Source organism: Engystomops pustulosus, chromosome 2 (assembly GCF_040894005.1).
Source record: "Engystomops pustulosus chromosome 2, aEngPut4.maternal, whole genome shotgun sequence".
Taxonomy (NCBI): domain Eukaryota; kingdom Metazoa; phylum Chordata; class Amphibia; order Anura; family Leptodactylidae; genus Engystomops; species Engystomops pustulosus.
In genome coordinates, this window is record NC_092412.1 from 117,280,899 (window position 1) to 117,300,175 (window position 19,277).

The 19,277-nt window shown below is 39.5% G+C and overlaps 1 protein-coding gene across 7 annotated transcripts in view; it reads right to left on the reverse strand.

Annotated features, from left to right (window-relative positions):
• The window catches only part of CAMKK1 (calcium/calmodulin dependent protein kinase kinase 1), a 176,455-nt gene that overhangs the window by 113,354 nt on the left and 43,824 nt on the right, over positions 1–19,277 (reverse strand). For all 7 annotated transcript variants that reach the window (XM_072136131.1, XM_072136132.1, XM_072136133.1 and 4 more), the window contains 2 exons: positions 2,154–2,653; positions 736–783 (listed from right to left, as the gene is read on the reverse strand). In XM_072136131.1, coding sequence (XP_071992232.1) covers positions 736–783; positions 2,154–2,549 — 444 coding nt within the window. In that variant the 5' untranslated portion in view covers positions 2,550–2,653. The remainder of the gene's footprint in view (positions 1–735; positions 784–2,153; positions 2,654–19,277) is intronic.

The window sequence follows — 19,277 nt, forward strand, 5'->3', positions numbered from 1 at the left end:
GCATTTTTGCACTGCAAGTGTCATGGGCTTTTACAATTTGTCTTTAGTGAAAAATGAGGTCCCTGGTGACAGGTTCCCTTTAAAATGGGGCTCTCACATGTAAAAACGGCACTAGCAGTTCCGTATTCATGAGGGGGCGGGCAAGGGAGAGGCAGCATGAACCTTGGCAGTCATCGCCGGCCGATGAAGTGTTATTCTGATAACGCTAGCAGTGTAGCACTGCTGCGTCTGTTGTAGCACGAGGAGTTGCTCACTTACTCCTAGTGCCATTACAGGTGACAGGTCCTTTTAAATACTATGGAAAGAAGTAATTTGGTTGGATTGTACATATTAATCTGCTCCATACAAATTACATATTGTACACTGTTACGATCAAAGTTCAAACATAAGGTAACACCCGGTGTATCAATCTACATCTGATGTTATTTTAATATGTTGAAATAGAGTACTACAAGTAACCTTTTTAATTGGAATAATGTGGATTACTTTTGAGCTGGACTTTTCGATTGTTTATATTACACTTGTAAGCTTGTTACAATTTGAGCTGTTTGTATATAAGCATTGTCACCATCTTCAGGCGAGCAGATTTCTATTTTTTGACTCTATAATGCCCACTTGAAAACTTCCATGCAGCCATAGTTGTTTTCTTGATTCATCATGGAGGCACACAACTAACCAGATGCATTAGTCTCAGACAGTTAACCCTACTGTATACAAACAATTCTGCATACTCACTTTTCCAATTTCACTCTGCAGTTTATACTGGTTCAACTGCACACAATCCTAAAAAAGAAAAACAACAATGCTTTAATGCCAACTACTGCTGAAGATATAAAGAGAGAAATAAACACCAAAGGATATGCATATAACCACCTATCCACACCAAGCTAAGTAATGCAAGATACAAGAAATAATGGAAATGTGAACCAACAGCAGGTTTGTATATGTAGAGCTTTGAGTTCTACATATATCATTGTGGTGATTGTTTTTACATTATTAAATGTATGTCAATGTAATGTCATTTTATTAATATGATGGTCTATAGACCAGTGCAGAGTATAACTAGAAAGTTCTCTTCTGCACCAGATTAATCATTGTGTCTGATGCTGGACGATTAATCTGGTGTAGTATAAGACTGGCAAATTCTTTACAACTCCTATTAGTAGGTCTAGATTGCTGCACTATAATATTGAATTTTCTGGAGCACTGGTTATTTCTGGTTCAGACACTCCCCCATTCTACCAAGGAGTCAGAAAACAGCCTGAAATTGGTTTAAAACCTTTAGTTAAGGTGACACACGTCATTTCAGGTGCATATTACTTGATAAATTGATAAATTACTTACACGTTGATAAATCTCCTCCAATGTGTTTCCTTAACAGAATGGGGCAAATTTACTTACCCGGTCCATTCGCGTTCCAGCGGCGGCTTCTCCGCTCTGGATTCGGGTCCGGCCGGGATTTAATAAGGTAGTTCTTCCGCCGTCCACCAGGTGGCGCTGCTGCGCTGAAAGTAAACTCATCGCGCCGGAATGCACCGAGCTGGACCAGGTGAAGGTAAGCGGTCCTTATGCGACACATTTTCGGTTTTTAAATGCGGCGGTTTTTCCGAATACGTCGGGTTTTCGTTCGGCCACGCCCCCCGATTTCCGTCGCGCGCATGCCAGCGCCGATGCGCCACAATCCGATCGCGTGCGCCAAAATCCCGGGGCAATTTAAGTACAAGCGGCGCAAAACGGAAATATTCGGGTAACACGTCGGGAAAACGCGAATCGGGCCCTTAATAAATGACCCCCAATGTGTTTAGGAATATGCTAATTGTTAGGGAGAACTAAGATTGGGCAAATTTGTTGTATTCTAAGGGGCAAGGGGTAATTTATACTAAAAAGATTTTTAAAATATTTTATATTATAACTACCTGAACCTGGTTCTACCTGAACCATTCATTTACAAAAATGTTGAAATGGTAGAAATGCTCTAAAAGTCAAAAGTTATAACAGATTCTATAAAATAAAACTATTTCACTCTTGAATGCAAAAGTGTCTTAAAAGTATAAATATCAAAACATTACCGTCCAAAATGAGATACACTGTGGCCTGTGGAAGAAACAAATACTGGACAACTGATGGCTTTACATTACAACAGATAGACTTACATCAGAATCAGAGATGGAGACCCTGTTAGATTCAATTGTTGGCCTTCGAACTATTCGTGGTGATATGTGTGATGTGGGACCAGTTGCATATGGACCGTAGGCATGGCTTTGTGAGGGCAAGCATCCACCTGTAGGCCTTTCTTGCAGGGAGAATTTTCTGTTTGAAAGTGTAGGTCGAGAAGCAGCTCTTTGGAAACAGCTCAAGTCTCTCTGATCTTGAGAAGAAAGAAACACATCTTCACTAGTTTGAGAGCTCATGCCGTTATTTGTCATGCTGTTCATATCTTCAGAAAACAACACATCTGGCCCTTTAGCTTGTTCCTCAACGTCTATAGCAGCAACTCTCTCAGCAAGCTCTGTCTGTGTGTCTTTACTAGGGCCAGAATCACACTCCATTGTAACAGTGTGGGAAAATTCCAAAACAGTCTCTCGGGTGCAGTGCACAAGTTCCAAACCAGCGCCAACAGATCTTCTTAATTAAGGCTTTGTGTCCACAGTTTCTGCAATAATAAAAATGAATGTTAACATAAAAGAAGGAAACCCTCACTTTTATCAAAGTTAAAATGTAAAACAAACGTACCATTGAGGCATTTCCTATAAAACTTACTTATAACAGATTTGCATCTGCCACAATGAGAAGCAATTGCTACTTCTCTACATCCCAAGGGTACCTGCACATCATGTTTGTAGTTTCTGGGCCGCAGACAGCGATCCCATGGACTGTGTGTGATTGGTAGGTGGGCACCACTCACACACTGATTTCAATAATAAAAGGCTGCATGGACCACAATATAAGCAAGAATAGAACCTGCCCTATCCTTTATTGCCCTCTAGACAAGTTGCATCATTAATATGTATTTATTGGGTTGTGTTTAACAAATATTTTACTGAATAATCCAAACATCCAATTGCCATGGTACAATACAGTAAGTGGGGGACCCCACTTGATCAAACCAATACAGAAGTTTAGACTTGGTTGGGTTTTGAAAACTGCTGTTATACACTGCATGAAAACATGTACGATGACAACAAATATCATTTTACTGGTAGTTTCATGCATATTGGCATTTAAATATGTGGTCTAAGTTTCTAGGAAACGGCACCCTTATGGGTTAAATATAAGAAATAAACCTTTGTAATCAATTAGATCTCATTTCTAATCCTGGTGAGAGAAATAGACAATTAGTGCTCCTCTGGCGAGCGTATGGAGTGAAAGTCATACAGGCTGCTGCAATTATTACACTTTATTATCTTAACCCCAAGATGATACATTACGTGTTATATTTACCTCTAGCCGAATACAATGGTTAATTATGCAAGCAGCTACTGTCATCATCTATTAACTTGTAGCGAAAGGCATAGAAGAGTGTGAATATATTGCTGTTCAAAAATGCATTTATTTATACATGCAAATACATATATACTGTATAATGAAAGCACCAGGGATAGTGAAGAAGTCAATGGCATAGTTCTCATCTTTCCATTATTTTATCATCATGATGCGATATAGGGAAAAACAGTTCATAGGCATAGTATTATTTTAGTTTTTCATTACCATATCTTTACAATACAGGCAGGCATCTATTATTTAATCTCACATTATGTATGCATGCCTGGATTTTGTTTCTTGCATACAGAATGTAAATAAGGAGAAGTAATATAGTAAGCGCTAAAGGTGCACTACAAAGGGCTACTAGCTCCCAAATTCAACAGACAGCAACACGGACAAATTTGAAGGTTTGTGGTTTGAGCAGTCTTCAGCGGACCTCACATGCCAATGACACATAGGCCGTTGATTGTGGCCGGATATTGCACAAGTTTGTGTACAGGTAAGCTAACATACATTCCCCTTTTCTCACTGATCTGTTTAAGGACCATTACATATGGCCATGTTTGACTCCAAAAGCTTGCCCATATTTCTCAGCAAAAATTCAGTGCAGATGAACTGAACGCGGCTTGTAAGGGCTAAAGCATATGAACACGTTGAATCCATGAACACTGTGCCACTGATGGGGCACCAAGCATAGTTGTATTTGATGTAATGAGTTGGGGTGGCTATGTTGCTTGAACTCCTGTCCATGAAACAGTGTTCATCAGTTGTGATTGTTTGGGTCAATAAAAATTATCCACCATTTTTCAGCAGTGGTTCACTGAAAATACAAGCATATGGCGTGATCATTTGAATTCAGGCGATCATTTTCCACTTTGCAATGTGGTGGGATCATTCATACATCTAAAGTGTTGCAGTATACAACATGAGGCGCGAAATAAAACAATGTAAACAGGTGTTGTGCTATATATATTTTTTTTTAATTTTATTTTTTTTTTACAGCCAAAAAACTTCGTTAAAAACAAATATGCACAAACTGAGATAACCCATGCCCTTGTGATACCACATGAAATCACCAACACATTGCAAATCAATCTGATGTAGCTTCTGCTTATTCATTGTGAAGTTGATGGTACTCCCCTTTATCCTACCCTGCAATAAATATTACAGAAACAAAGACTGTATTTCTATGAATCAGAGAAAGATTGAGGTCATTAGGTGTCACATTATCATAAGAAATTGTATCTATGGCTTGTGTTATTATTGATGCACTGCTGTAAATAGCAGCTTTGTGGCAGATGCTGATAAAAAGATGTCTGTAAAAGTTGGAAATTATACAAATGTTACAATGTAGGTCTGCTATGGAAATGTGTCCCAGAAGCATAGGAGGGAGTTTTGGACAAGATCTTGTAATGCAAAATGACAAACAACTCTATTTTATACTATTCACAAACAGAGCCAGAAATATCCTTTGACTATAATGAAGTACTGTATATACTTGAGTATAAGCCGACCCAAATAAAATCCGAGGCACCTAATTTTACCACAAAAAACTGGAAAAACCTATTGACTTCCCCCAGTATATATCTTGCCAACCCGCCCATGCCCCAGTGTATAGCCAGCCAGGCCCCCAGTATATAGCCATCCAGCACCCGGTCTTCAGTATATAGCCAGCCAGTCCCCTGGCCCCCAGTATTTAGCCAGTCCCCAGTATAGAGCTGGCCAACCCCTTCCCCAGTATATAGCAAGACAGACCCCCAGAATATCATTAATGCAGAATGTCTAACACACTTCTGATAGGATCCTGCAGTTAAATAGAATCATAGTTATGGTGCTCTAACTCCAGTTCTGATGGAAAGTAAGAGGTCTACGTAGTGTTTAAAATAGGGTAACTATAACACTGAGCTTCCCTCAATGCAGCCTTCGGGATCACATAAGATGGGTAAAGGGATTTATAGCTCTTCATTAGGTTTACAGACGGTGTGAGGGGGGAGGGGCTGCAATTTGAAAGAAAATATGTTATCTGCCATCAATCGGTTACACAACTGGCCGATTCTCTGAATGGACCGGAAGCAGCCACATTTGTGTATAGCCCTTTTGGCAGGAAAGTAGCTGTTTGGGTTCTGCAGTATACATTTTCGCAATGACCAAATACTAAAGAAATCCTAAATAAGTAAACTGCATCAAAGATAACATGGTTGGTAAACCAATAAATTCAAAAAGCAAAGTGGATCCTAAACCAAAGTAAACATTTTAGTGCAAGTTTTGTTGTGACTGCCTTCTTTAGAGAGTGCCTGGTAACTTGTGTAAATATCATTAGGAACAAAGTGGTTTGTTGACAAGTGTTGTTTATCGGTTTAACACCATTATGTGGTACACCAACATCTATAGTTTTGGAAAATCTTTTGGAAACCCTTTATTGTAAGAATTCCAAAGTAATATAACAACCCAGACTGGTAGACAGAAAGCCTACAGTATTTGATTTTTGGTCTTGGAAGCCAAATAGCAGCAGGATTCCTAAGTCAACTATAGACATGATTAGGGAAGAAAACAAGATTTTATGTGCAATCTGCGTGTTACAAGAACACAAACAACATAAAAGAATGGATAACAGATCTACAGACACAGGGAAAACTAAACAGAAGAGCTACTGATGTCTGCAAAACGCCTGGGGCAATAGAACATGCTGTCTTTATGTTGTTGCAGCCTCAAAAATTGTCTGAGTGTGCTTCTAAGAAAAACAGAGGCGAATGACCTCTTGGAGTATGACCCCTGCTAGATGGCTTAGTTTAGTATAATAAATATGGTTAACACTACAATACACTTTCTGCAATAAAATGCATTTGCTATGGAATCCATATAATTCTTAAATTGATCTTCAATTCGATGTGAAAAATAAACTTGAAGATTTGCACAAATTTTTTTAAATAAACTGAGCCACGATTTATACAATACTTGATTTAATACAGCTAATGTAAAAGGGAAATTAATCTAGCATGTACATGCAACTATTGCTAACCGAGAAATAAAATTGCCTTTAAACATGCAAAAGTAATTTCCCTAGCTGACTGTTATCTTTCTTTACTCCACTCACAATCTTTAATTGAAACAAAAAAGATTTGCATGCTACTGTACATTCTACTGTAAACCTTCATGCTAAATTCTACCAGGCTCAAGGTGTATTTTTATATAACAGAGTGCGGATTATCATGTGTCATGTGTATGATCGCCCGGTCGCCTCAGCCAGATACATCAAGAGGTTCCAGCCTCTTGACGTATCAGGTGGGGGCCTTTGCATCGTGCAGCAACATTGTGTTGAGGTCCTAAACCAAGAGGAGTACTTTTTAAGAGTATGTGGTAACTCATAAAAATGCAGTTGGATGAATGAAAAAAAAAACTATATTTTCCAAGGTAGCTTATCTATTTATCAACTTGTAAGATGTGTCATCTGCTTCACTGTGCTTACAGAGAGGCCCATGTGCAGCCATGTTAGAGAAAATGATTATTTTTGGCTAAAGATACAGAGAATAAAGTAGAAAAAACCTCAAGGCAACAACAAATTTGTCTACGAGACTACTTCTCTGTGTCAACACAGAAAAGTGCTTCTTAAACCAAGAGGTAAGCCTTCATGTTGATTTGCAACGAAGCATTGGAATGATCGTAAGCTATCCTATTTTCTTTCTGAAATATTATCTGATTTATCAGGACCAATTTTTACTTTTGGATTCATTTAGATTTTATATAAACTAAAGTTGAATAAATTTGGACACAAATAAACCATGTCCCAGTTGTCCACCAGTCTTTACTAAAGAAAGATGCTTGATGACAACAAATATGTAATAAAGCTACAAAACATCCCTTTGAAAATTAATATTTCAGTTACCGTAATATTTTTAGGGTTGCGGAAAGCGTTCTTGATTGTATAATAATTAATAGAATTCTATTAACCTGTTCCTTAATATAGAGAATGATAATTGAAACATAATGAATATATTCCTACTAGTAATAACTAGTTAATAAAATAAAGCTTCATGGAAATAACAGAGACACTAGAAAAGTCTATCTAGCATTATACTTTGACACTGTACAATGGTATAAAATGTATTAATAAATGATGGAAAGTCTGCATTATATGTATTTCCCCCCTGGTCATGACATACAATATTTCACCAAGACAGTTTCACCCAATTAAGAGAAATATTCGACAGGAACATTGCCTGACCTAAAGGGCACTTACAGTACTACAAGCTTGAGTGAATGCTGGGGCCCCAAGATAACACATGTCATGGGATAAACGTAAGATGTCAGTTCATAAAAAGGATTTTACAGTAGAGTATATTTCCAGAACAGTTATTAAACACATAGTAGATACTATTAAAGAAAAAACAAGACGGCACCATATTAGCAAGTGGCAACTAATATAATATTATTAATACAAGACTTCTAAAATAAATGGGGATTGTGTTATCACCTACATAACCATGTAGTCAACATACTATAGAGCAGTGATGGCTAACCTATGGTACTGGTACTGGTTCTGTGGGCACTCAGGCCATCACCAGAGATTACTCCAGGCATCTTCCTGCAGTCCCAGACAGCCCAGGACTTGCTGTGCAGAGGTATTTTAGAGTGACAGCTCTACCTGGGACTATTTTCTGCTTTATTGGTGTCCTTGGAGTGATGGTATCAATGAAAGCTGTGACAGAGAAGGGAGTATAAATCACAAATTAAATTTCTGTGTTGGCACTTTGCAATAAATAAGCGGGTCTTTGTTGTAGTTTGGGCACTTGGCCTCTAAAAGGTTTGCCATCACTGCTATAGAGCGTAATCTATAAAACAATGAGTAGGCTGACTGTGTAGCATCATCTCGGGGAGTGGTGAGTGGTCTGACTGGAGTACACCGGACCCCATTTTTCTCATGATCTGTGGGGGTCTCATCACTGAAACCACCACCGATCAGCAAGTTAGGCCCTATCCTGTGGATAGGTCCTAACTTGTTTAGTGGGAAAACCCCTTTAAGGAAAAGACTGCTAATTGTAGATAAAATAAAATATTGTAGTATTTCTATCTTTGGGACTCCATTTTACATGCATTCTGTTCTCCTTATCACTGACAATCTTAGTCCACTTTTATGTTGCATTTTATCTATTTACAAAACTATTGCATGAGAGAAATAAATTCACATATTTCCCCAACTTCTGTGAAATCAAACTGTCCACTTTGTAAATCAGTCTGGCTTCCTATCTTTGCCAGTGTGGATTGTTTTTGTTACCAACATCTGGTGAGAATTTAATGTCAATGTCATTTATATTTAATTAGAAAATTGAAAACTGGTAGTTTTATTCACCCATATAAACCATTCACCCACAATGGCTTCATGGGTAAATAAACCTAGCAGTTGAATTTGAATTGCTGCACATTTTAGGCACCCATCATTCCTATAGCTGTGCTATTCTAAAATTGATTGTGTTCAATGCTAATTTCACCCACTATATTATATATACCCACATATATACATAGACACAACCCCTTTTTGGACCAGAATCCTATTTGTTTGGCCCGTCGTGGCAAATTTCTACCAATCCACTGCCCTATAACATGTACATTTATATGGTAACAGGTTCCCTTTAAGAAAGTTGTATATGGTATGGTCTTTGTGAGCTTACACAGAAATGTTTTTTTCTTGTGGTGCTTCTGATATTAAAATAAATAGCTTCTTCCGTTCCATGCACAAAGGATGAGACAATTTCCGATCAAATGCATGAAAAGATCCCTGTGCTACGACTAATGCGCCTGTGGTTTTACAGCATTTATAGTGCTCAATAATGTCCTCCAAAATCATCTCAGTGTGGTGTACTGCACTAATGTGGTCAAGGAAGTAATAATGCCTACTGCTTGTACAATGTACGAACTGATGGTATAACATGGCTTTCAATTATTTGCTCCCAAACTTCTTTAATACGCAGCAGGAAATACATACATAATAAGAAAAAAGGAGTATGGGAAAACTGGAAATGAGAGCTGACTTTCCTTCATTTGTGACAATTTGGAACAGATTTAAAATATGTCTCATTATCTGCAGTGCGATTCTAAAAATATCACAATGGTTCTTTAATTGTCATGGTGAAATGTAGAATGATTCTCCCAGTGCAATGCATGTACTTCTGTGTAGACAATGCTACACACTGAGAATCATTATTGGAAATATACCCTCAAAATCTATCATAATAAACCAAGGACGCTTACTCATAGAGCCAGGCAAATAAACATAATATTATGCTAATGAGCCCGAGGGTCTTTCATAGCCGCTCTGTGTTCTGGCTTTACAGGCTGTTACACTGCTCCACCCTCCCCTCTGCTTGAAGGAATTGATGACTGCAAGACTGCTGAGAAAGCAGGGGGAGGGTGAGACATTGTAACCTGTAACGTGATTTAACCCCTTCCGTAAAAGACATCTGCATTCCTATTCACAGAAACGTATATAATTGGGCAGATGGAGGAAAAAACTGCGCCTCCCAGTGGCGTAACTTGAGGGGGTGCAGAGGGTGCGATAGCAACCGGGTCCAGGAGGCTTAGGGGCCCATAAGGTGTCACTTTCCCATATGAGAAGACTAGTACTATAGACCATACATTATAGTCAGGGGGCCTGGCACAGACTTTGCACTGGGGCCCTGCAGATTCAAGTTACGCCATTGGTGCCTCCTTCTGTATGTCTATTAACACTCAGCATATCCATCAGGAACTTTCGTATACTTAATGTATATGAGGAGCATCTGATTTACATTAAAAAAAAATAGATTGAACCTAGACTAACTTGCTTCTACTAAACCGAGGGGAATAGCAAAGAAACTGCTGGGCACAGTGAAATAAATGGAGTTTTGCTTAATAGAAAAAAATACAAGCACTCTAATTGCTAATACTCCTTAATGACTAATTCGCTAATCACAACTTTATTCAGGTAATTATCTGTAAAAGAAAAAAAATGCACAATACAATGTTAAACTATTATTTGACAAAAGAAATACTACTAAAATGTCACAGGTCTTAATTTAGCATTGCCAACTGTTTTATTTAAATAATTTTAGACAACAAATCCTATGTAACCATGCAGTTTAAGTAATTAAGCTAATTACTATGATCAACTATTCTAATTAAAAGGGTTATGAGTGGTAGGTTGTAAAAATACAAGACAAAGGTTTTTTTAATATGTATGCAGTTAGTGATGATTGTATAAATGATTCTAAATTACAGAAGGTGTTACAAGGGTTGTATGGCATGGTTTGTAGACCAAAATAATAAAAGTGAAGAGATCAGGGAGTAAAAGACTGACTTCAAGATCAGTACAGGTGCTCTATCAATTTAGCAATCAGTTTTTATGGATAATTTCTAATGTACTTATCCTTTAAAAAAACAAAAGGCATTAATGCAGTACTTGTGCAGTTTTTGTAGTTTCCACTCTATACAGGCTTTTCAGTTTTCTGTTTGTATTGTGCAAAATGGGACCTGCAGCAGCTGCCATAAACCTGATGAGTGAAATCCTGCTAACAGGCCCCCTTTGGGGCTTTTACTAGACAACTAGTAACTCAGTTTAAATCCTTTCAATGAATGTTTGTACCAAGGTTAATATCATGTTTAATGGGAGGAGTTTCAGAAGTCTGCAATGGGGCTCTGCTTTTCCTAGTGATGCCCCTGCTACACAGTTAAATATAATTATGTGAAAGACATCAGAGTCAGTGATTTTCATTTCTGTTAACAAGGAAAATTTCAGATGACATGTAAAACAATGAATAGCTATCCTTATTATTTAGTAAACTCTATAGCGGTTTTTAAGTCTTACAACATTCCATTTAGTGTACAATTAAATTTGGCACAAATCACCTACTACAGTAACACCTACTACAGCCTAGGGCAGTGATGGGCAACCTTTTGTGCTTGGTGTGTCAAACTTCGCCAAAAAACCGAGCATAACTCGGGTGCTGTGTCACCTTTAGAAAAAAAACTAATTTTGTAATAACATGTCAAGCGGCGGCCTCCCCTTATTAATAACATGCCTAGCAGCGTCCTTCCTTCCCTAATAAAATACCCCAGCGGCCTCCCTTTACTATTAAAATGCCCCTAGCGGCCTCCCTTTACTACTAAAATGCCCCTAGCCGCCTCCCTTTACTACTAAAATACCCCTAGCCGCCTCCCTTTAAATATAATATATTAATAAACTTATATACTTAGCCAGTGAAGTCTTCTTCCCTGTAGCTTTACTGCAGATCTGACGATAACGGCGGCTCGGCTCCTCCAGTTTGCACCGCACCTCGGGTCACGTGACTGACGTGACCTGACGTCAGGTCGCCTCAGTCACGTGACGAGTAGCGCGCATTGCAGCCTGGAGGAGCCGGAGGAGCTTCTGATGGTGGGCGGACCAACGCGGCGCCAGACAGGTAAGCAGGGAGCAGAAACACAGTGACGGCGGCGGGACATTAACACAGGGGTAGCACATTACACAGAGGGCAGCACATTACACAGGGAGGGGGGGGCGGACCGCGGGTGCTGGGCCACTGTAACACAACAACAATTCTTCCTGAGCTGGACCAAGAGGAGGATTTAAAGGCACTAGGGTCCCTGTAGCTACTACTACATCCTTCTATCTAATCCCCCACTGGGCTTCTGAAAGTACTACAATATGACACATGACAAAAGCCTAACCACAGTGGGTAGCCAATTCCTAACCAATGCAGAGATAAGTGTAGGGATTTAGGGAGTGGTGGGATTAGAGCAGTATTAGTGGCAAGACCTTCAACTTCTACAGTGTGAGCCAAGATGGGTCTATTTGTTTAATTCAGAGGATACAATCATAAATTAAGAGTTATTGTAAAGAAAGCTTGTAAATAAGGGTGGTTTCACAGTGAAAAATCATCTATGTGAAAAAAGTGGGAAATCACCCTAAAGCGGATACATATTTAATTGGGGATACACATATTTATCAACAATTTCACATATTATTACATCTTACTATGGCCCGCAGGCCATTTATCTCGCCCCTAGGTCCCCCAGTGGTGAGTGAGAGGACCACAGGATGGAGCCATCTATTCACAGCTTCCTGAGGTGGTGGGGAGTATGGTGGGGGTGCCTTATCTAATAGATCACTGAGCATTTGGCCCCCACTGTAAAAAGTTTGCTGTAGCCTATAATATAACTCATAGCTTTTATAAGAACACTATACCTATTCATTTTTATTCTCAATCCTATTTCTATATATCTCATTTTATATATTTCTAATTTTTATTTTGCCTTTCTTTTTTGTGTCCGAGACTTCTTACAAAAACAATAGATGGCCGAGAGGGGGCTGCTTTAAAATTAAATATTTACTTACCTTCAAGTACCCTCCGGGAGTCCCATGTTGCTGTCGCTCCGGTCCACGCGCCATGTAAACAAACATGGCCGCGGGAGCAGTGCTGGATTCAGATTTAGGCCGGACCCGACAACCATCTGTCCCGCACATACAATGCGGTTTGGTGTGGCCGGCCATGGCCGGCTGGAAGCAGAGTTCAGCACTGCTCCCGCCGCCATGTTTGTTTACATGGCGCGGACCCAAGTGACAGCAGCGCGGGACACCCAGAGTGCACCAGAAGGTAAGTACATCTTTGGTTTTTTTAAGTAGACCCTTCCGGCCACCCTTTGATTTTTTTAACAAGTCTTGGACAACCCCTTTAAAGAAAATGCAGTCCAGAGATAACAATAAATAATATAGTAAAATAATAAAATGAATGAAAAATTGAACTGTGGATTATCTGGAAATAAAAATAGGGTATGAAATGGGGTACCTGCAGGTTGGTATCACAATAATTATTTTTTTATTTTTATTTGGAGAATTTATTGGCAGTTATAGCCTTTGTGCCGGTGATATTACTTTCTTCCACATTATGTATTTGCTATTGTATTTTGTACATTGGCTGGCATTTTAGCATTTATTATATTTAGAAATCACAATATTATTGTATTCACTTGCATGATCTTGCAGAGAGATGCCCAAGACCAGTTTATTACAATCAATCTAAGATTATACATCTAATAAAGATGTCTGTTATTCTGAATTTTATTATAGCCTTAATTGCACAGTAACTGCTTCTGTCATTTTGCTTTCTGATGTTATTACGGTACATTGGTGAATGAATTAACTATTAACCCTTAAAGGGATTTTCCTCTTTCAATAAATAATTGATATTGTTTGTGTAATGAAAAGTTATACAATTTTCAAATATGCTTTCTGTACAAATTCCCCACAGAATTCTAGATCTTTGCTTGTGGTCCTTCTATAGAAAGGAATTTATACTGAAAGTATATTGGAACATTGTATAACTTTTCATTACACAAACAATATTGATTTGCCGAAAGTGGACAAACCCTTTAATTTGAGAATTTCCTTTCGTGGTCAAACCCCTTTAAGTCGGGTCTGTTAAATTCTGAACCCTGGTTGGGACCCTGATCCCTCTGCATTAAATTTTTATCAATGTCTCATGTGTGTTTTTCACTTTATATGTTACCCAGGAGAAAATAAAAACAAACACTCAGAAAACTTGAAAGGGAAAACATTTTTTTTTACACATGCATGTATTCAAGAGCCCCAGTTACAGTGGAAAAATGACCCCCTGTGGGGACAAATATCTGGGTAAGAGCTATACTGGGTCTGATTAGAGCCATTAGCTCTGCCTAACCCTTTCATAGCCATCAATCAAGATTCCTCCTTGTTGGAATTGTTGAGGAATGCTGGATCTTGCATTCACTGCCTTGCGCTACTAAAGGGCCTCTGGGCCACACAGCCAGAGACCCGATCCGGCTCCCGTTTTCAGCCTTGGAGCAGGAGAATCCCCAGCAATGGCGAAAGACAAACGTCAAATTAAGTAGTCATGGTGCCCATACACAATTGTGGTGATCAAGTTTTCACATTCAGAGAATTATTAAGAGTAGGTTTAGAGTTTGGCAGGTTTGAGGCACTGCTACACCTCCCTTTCAAAAATTCACCTGTTAATTTGTGGCAGAAAAATTTGGCTGTGCCCCTAGTGGGGGCAGGGAGTAGCCTTCACCTTGGAGCTCACAGGGGCTACTCCCTGCCCCCAGTAGTTCCTGCAGTTAAATTGCATATCAGCATAATTAACTTTATTTTAGGGAAAACTAAATAAAATCATTAGATAAAAATGGTTTAGTGCAGGGAGGGGAAAGTAGATTCTCAATGGAGTCACATATATGTATAATGAGGAGCTGCTCTGTATGGTAATCTGCTCATGGTAATAAATGATGGGGCCCCTTCTTATGTTATGTGCTGAGGGGAAGTCCCCTTTGCCTTATAAGATAACGTAATTAGCACCTGGTCTGTAGACCAACTGCTCCCCCCCCCCCCCTTCCTGTCCCATCAATAGAAATGTTATTTGATTTTCTCCGTCCCTTGAATAGAATTTTTAATGGGCTTGGTGGCGCCAATGTCCCTTTTGGTTTCCCATGTGTCTCAAAAGGCTGCTTAAGAATATGGGAAAAATATACTTCAAAGAAAACCAGATCATAGGTCAAATATTTCAATTTCTGGTCAACAAATCTGTGATCAGCATCCTCTGCTTATCCTGGTGTGTTGAGCACCAAAGATTTCATAGTTGGGAATCCAAGAAGTTTTTCCTTGTGTTCTATAAATTGCCCTAACTCTGGAGAGGTGAATTACCACTAAGCTTTGTTACCTTGGGTGTGTCTGTGTGCTAGCTGTGGCTATAGACAGTGTGTGCCCAGGTGAACTGTACGGCACCTAGAAAAATGGGTGTATGTGTGTGGTCCTGATGTGGGTCTTGTGAACTGGAATTACGAGTGGTGGCAGTGACAAGTTGTATGGAATAAACCTGTGAATCGAGGTGCAGAGTAGCTCTGTGCAGTAACATTCTATAGGCACGCAAGTGGTAGGGGGTACATAGTGTGGTTGTGTGTCCCCTGGGCTGTGCGTGCGTGGTGTGTAGTGTCTGCGATTCGGATGAGTTTGGTTTCCTTGACAGGAATTGGGTTAACTGGGTTTGCGGAGCACTTGGGAGTAGAAATGAGCGCAACGACCCTATTTTGCGTAAGTGGGCGGAGCTTAAGGGCTATTTAGTGTAAGTGCAACCTGTGATTAAACTTGAGCGTGGCAGGTTCATGACAATCACCATAAATCTAACCTATCCCTTTAACCTCTTCCAAATTTTGCGATCATTACGATTGTCGGGGGGAACAATTTTTGAAATGTGAGCGGACAAGGTTTGGCCAGTATGTTCTGCATGTTTTAGTGTCCCAAGCCAATTAAAGTCAATTCAACCTAAGAAATAATTATAAGACAAATAACATCCAAAGTTATGATATTTTATCTGAATAAATAGAGCAATGCCGGCACGCACACATACATCAAAAATAGAGTCTTACAAGGGCATAAATTAATCAATTTAGCATTGACTAAATTCTATAACTGAATAAGTTTAAAAAGTTGCCACTAAAAGGGTAATAGCAAAGACCATAATATCACTAAAAATAATAAATAAACAGTGAGGCTTCACCTTTTCCTTTATTGATATACAAAAACATCAAACCAATTGGCAATTGAATTAGATTGAATTTGTTACACAATTTACAGTATTTAGTAAGCTTTTGAAAGCCTGTGTTTAAAGGATGAAAGCATACCCACATTCCTTAGCCATCTGGTCCTCCTGAGATCCATCTGGACTCATTAAGAATAAGGCAAAAAGACAATATGTGCTACAATATGTGACAGGATGACATCACAGTGAAAATAGATGCTCAGGAACAGTGAAGCAAGTTAAAGGAAACATGTCTTGTGGTTTTTCTATACTTCACTGGCCCCAGCATCAATTAATGTCCCTTCCAGTGATACATTAGATGGGAATATGCCGCATACATTAAAGGGAACCTGTCAGCAAAACCAGTACCAGTATGTTGTCAACCAGCTAAACTCCATCTAGACAATGTTTCTTTCATGGGCCAGCATGGTTGTATCATCCAGAAAATGAACTTTAAAGTGAGATGTAAACTGGCTGTATATAGTAAGGGAGGTGGAGAGGTCAGCACTGAAGTCAAGCTCTCCCTTCCCCAGAATGCAAGTTTTGCTGTAATGGATGGTCCTACTCCCTGGCAGAATTCTAAGCCATAATGTCAATCACAGATGGAGATGGAGATGGCATCCCATTTTATATGTCTGTGCCTGGCCTGTATTGTTCTTGTGAATTGGATGAATAAAGCTACCTGTCGATTTTACTGGATTCAGTGAGTGCCGATCTACTCTTTTAATTTTCTGATATGTCAATCACAGCAAAGGGGATTTTTCTGTTCTTCAATATTAACCCCTTAGCGATCTGCGCCGTAGCTGCACTGCGCTGAGTCCCGCGAATAGCGCTCAGCGCAGTACAGCTACTGCGCAGAGACGATGCCGATTCAGCGCTGCATAGCAGCCGAACCGGCATCGTTAGCCGCGGGATTTCAGCGGTAATCTACCGTTGACATCCCCGGGTAACACCCGCGGTCGGAGTGGGCTCCGATCGCGGGCGTTTAACCCGTTAAATGCCGCGGTCAACGCGACCGCGGCATTTAACATGCCTTTCCGGGGTCTTTACCTCACGATCGCCCCCCCGCGTCGTTTTTGGGGGGGGCTGATCGCTGTTTTGGCATCTCTGGGGTCCGATCGGGACCCCAGAGAAGCCTGAAGGCGGTGCCTTTAAGATGGCGTCTGTGACGTCATCTTAAAGGCAAAGGGTCAGCCTATGCATCTGCATAGGCTGGCACTGCTAATACCCTGCAATACATGAGTATTGCAGAGTATTATCAAGAACAAGCAATCAGATGATTGCTTGTTCATATCCCATGGTGGATCAAGTAAAAAAAAAATGTTTTTCAATAAAAAATAACTTTATAAAATCACTAAAAATGCCCATAAGCCCCAAAACATATAAAGAGACATATAACGCTCAACCCCACATATAACACAAACCCCACATATATAGTATCACCGCGTCCGTAACAATCCATAGAATAAAACTAAATAACTATTGAACCCATATGATGAACGCCGTAAAAAAAAAAAAAAACGTTAAAAACCCGCCCAAAATTATGATTTTTTACATATTATATCCCACTAAAAATGCAATAAAAAGTGATCAACAAAACATATGTACTCCAGAATGATACTGTTGCAAAGAACAACATGTCCCGCAAAAAACAAGCCATCAACCAGCTCTGTAGCCAAAAACGTAACAATGTTATGCCACTTGGAAGACGGCGATGCAAAAATGATAGATTTTTCCCCACATTAGGGTTTTATTTGGCAAATTTAGTAAAACATAAGAAAAAATATTCATGTCTGGTATCCCCGTAATCGTATCGACCCATAGAATAAAGATAACAGGATTATTAGGATATACGGTGAACACGAAAAAAAAAAAGTTTGATGCTTTTCTACTCATAACCTCAAAAAAAGTTCCTAAATTTTCAACAATAGGCGATACCATCCCCAAAATGGTAACACTGGAAAAAGCATCTCATCGCGCAAAAAAAAATGCCGCCACATGGCCCTAATAACGGAAAAGCGAAAATTTTATAGCCTTCAAAAGGGGGCAACGAGAAAACTTAAATCCTGGCAGCTGCAGGGTGCTCCTTCCCTTCTGCGCCTCGCTGTGCCCCCATAACACAAGTAATGTCCACATGTGGGGGGGTCGCTGCACTCAGGAAAAATTGTAGAACAAATTTTATGGTGGGTTTTCTCTTTTTATCTTTTGGAAATGTGTAAATTTTAGGGCTAAATGAACGTATATCCAACAAAATTTGACCATTCTAAATTTCACCGCCATTTTGATTCAATTACTATGAAGATCTCAAGGGGTTAACAATCTTTGTAAATGCTGTTTCTGATAGTTTCAGGGGTGCAGATTTGAAAATGGGTTGGTTATATAGGGGGTTTTTGATGCTAAATATGTAAAATTTTGTAACGCAAAACTTATCAGCCAAAATTTACCACTAAAATGAAGTACAACATGTGGGGAAAAAAAACAAACAAACAATCTCAGAACCGCTTTGATAAGTAAAAGTGTTCAAAAGAATCCAAAAAATGGGACTGAGCCTTAAGCTGTAAAATGGCTGCGTCCTTAAGGGGTTAAACTACCCTCTTCTGTGACTTTATGCTTCTAATTTACATCTCCGCAAAATTGAATTTGTGGATGAGGGTGCAGTCACACGTTGCAGTTAAAACTGCATCGCAATTAGTTTTGGGGTGGTTTTAGGTGGTATTACTTATTTTAACAAGTGAAAGACATCAAATCAACAGGTGAATGACATTTGTGGAACAGCTTTCTCCTTCAAAATCAAATTCACCCATTCAGTTCATGTCTTTCACCTGTGAAATTGACAAAACTGCACCTAAAACCACCTCAAAGCTGATTGCGATGCAGTTTTAACTGCAACCTGTGACTGCAGCCTGAATGTAAGATCATCTGGAAGGTATTAATGCACTTGGCAACATACTGGTCAATTTCTTCTGACGGGATCCATTAAAATTGTCACTAGGATGGGAGTATCTTCATATAGTCTGTGAGACACTGAAGGGGTTAACTGTGGATGGGCGGTATGTTTCCCCTAGGTTTTCATACTATGCAAGGCCTTAGTGCTGAGTTTGTGTTGTCCAGCACCTTTGACACAGGTGGTGGGAGCAGCCTAATGAGTCTGCATAAAGCTGCTGAAAGGAGGCCCTGTGCCTGGAGCAGCTAAGTCTTTTGTGTTAGTGGTGAGTTAGA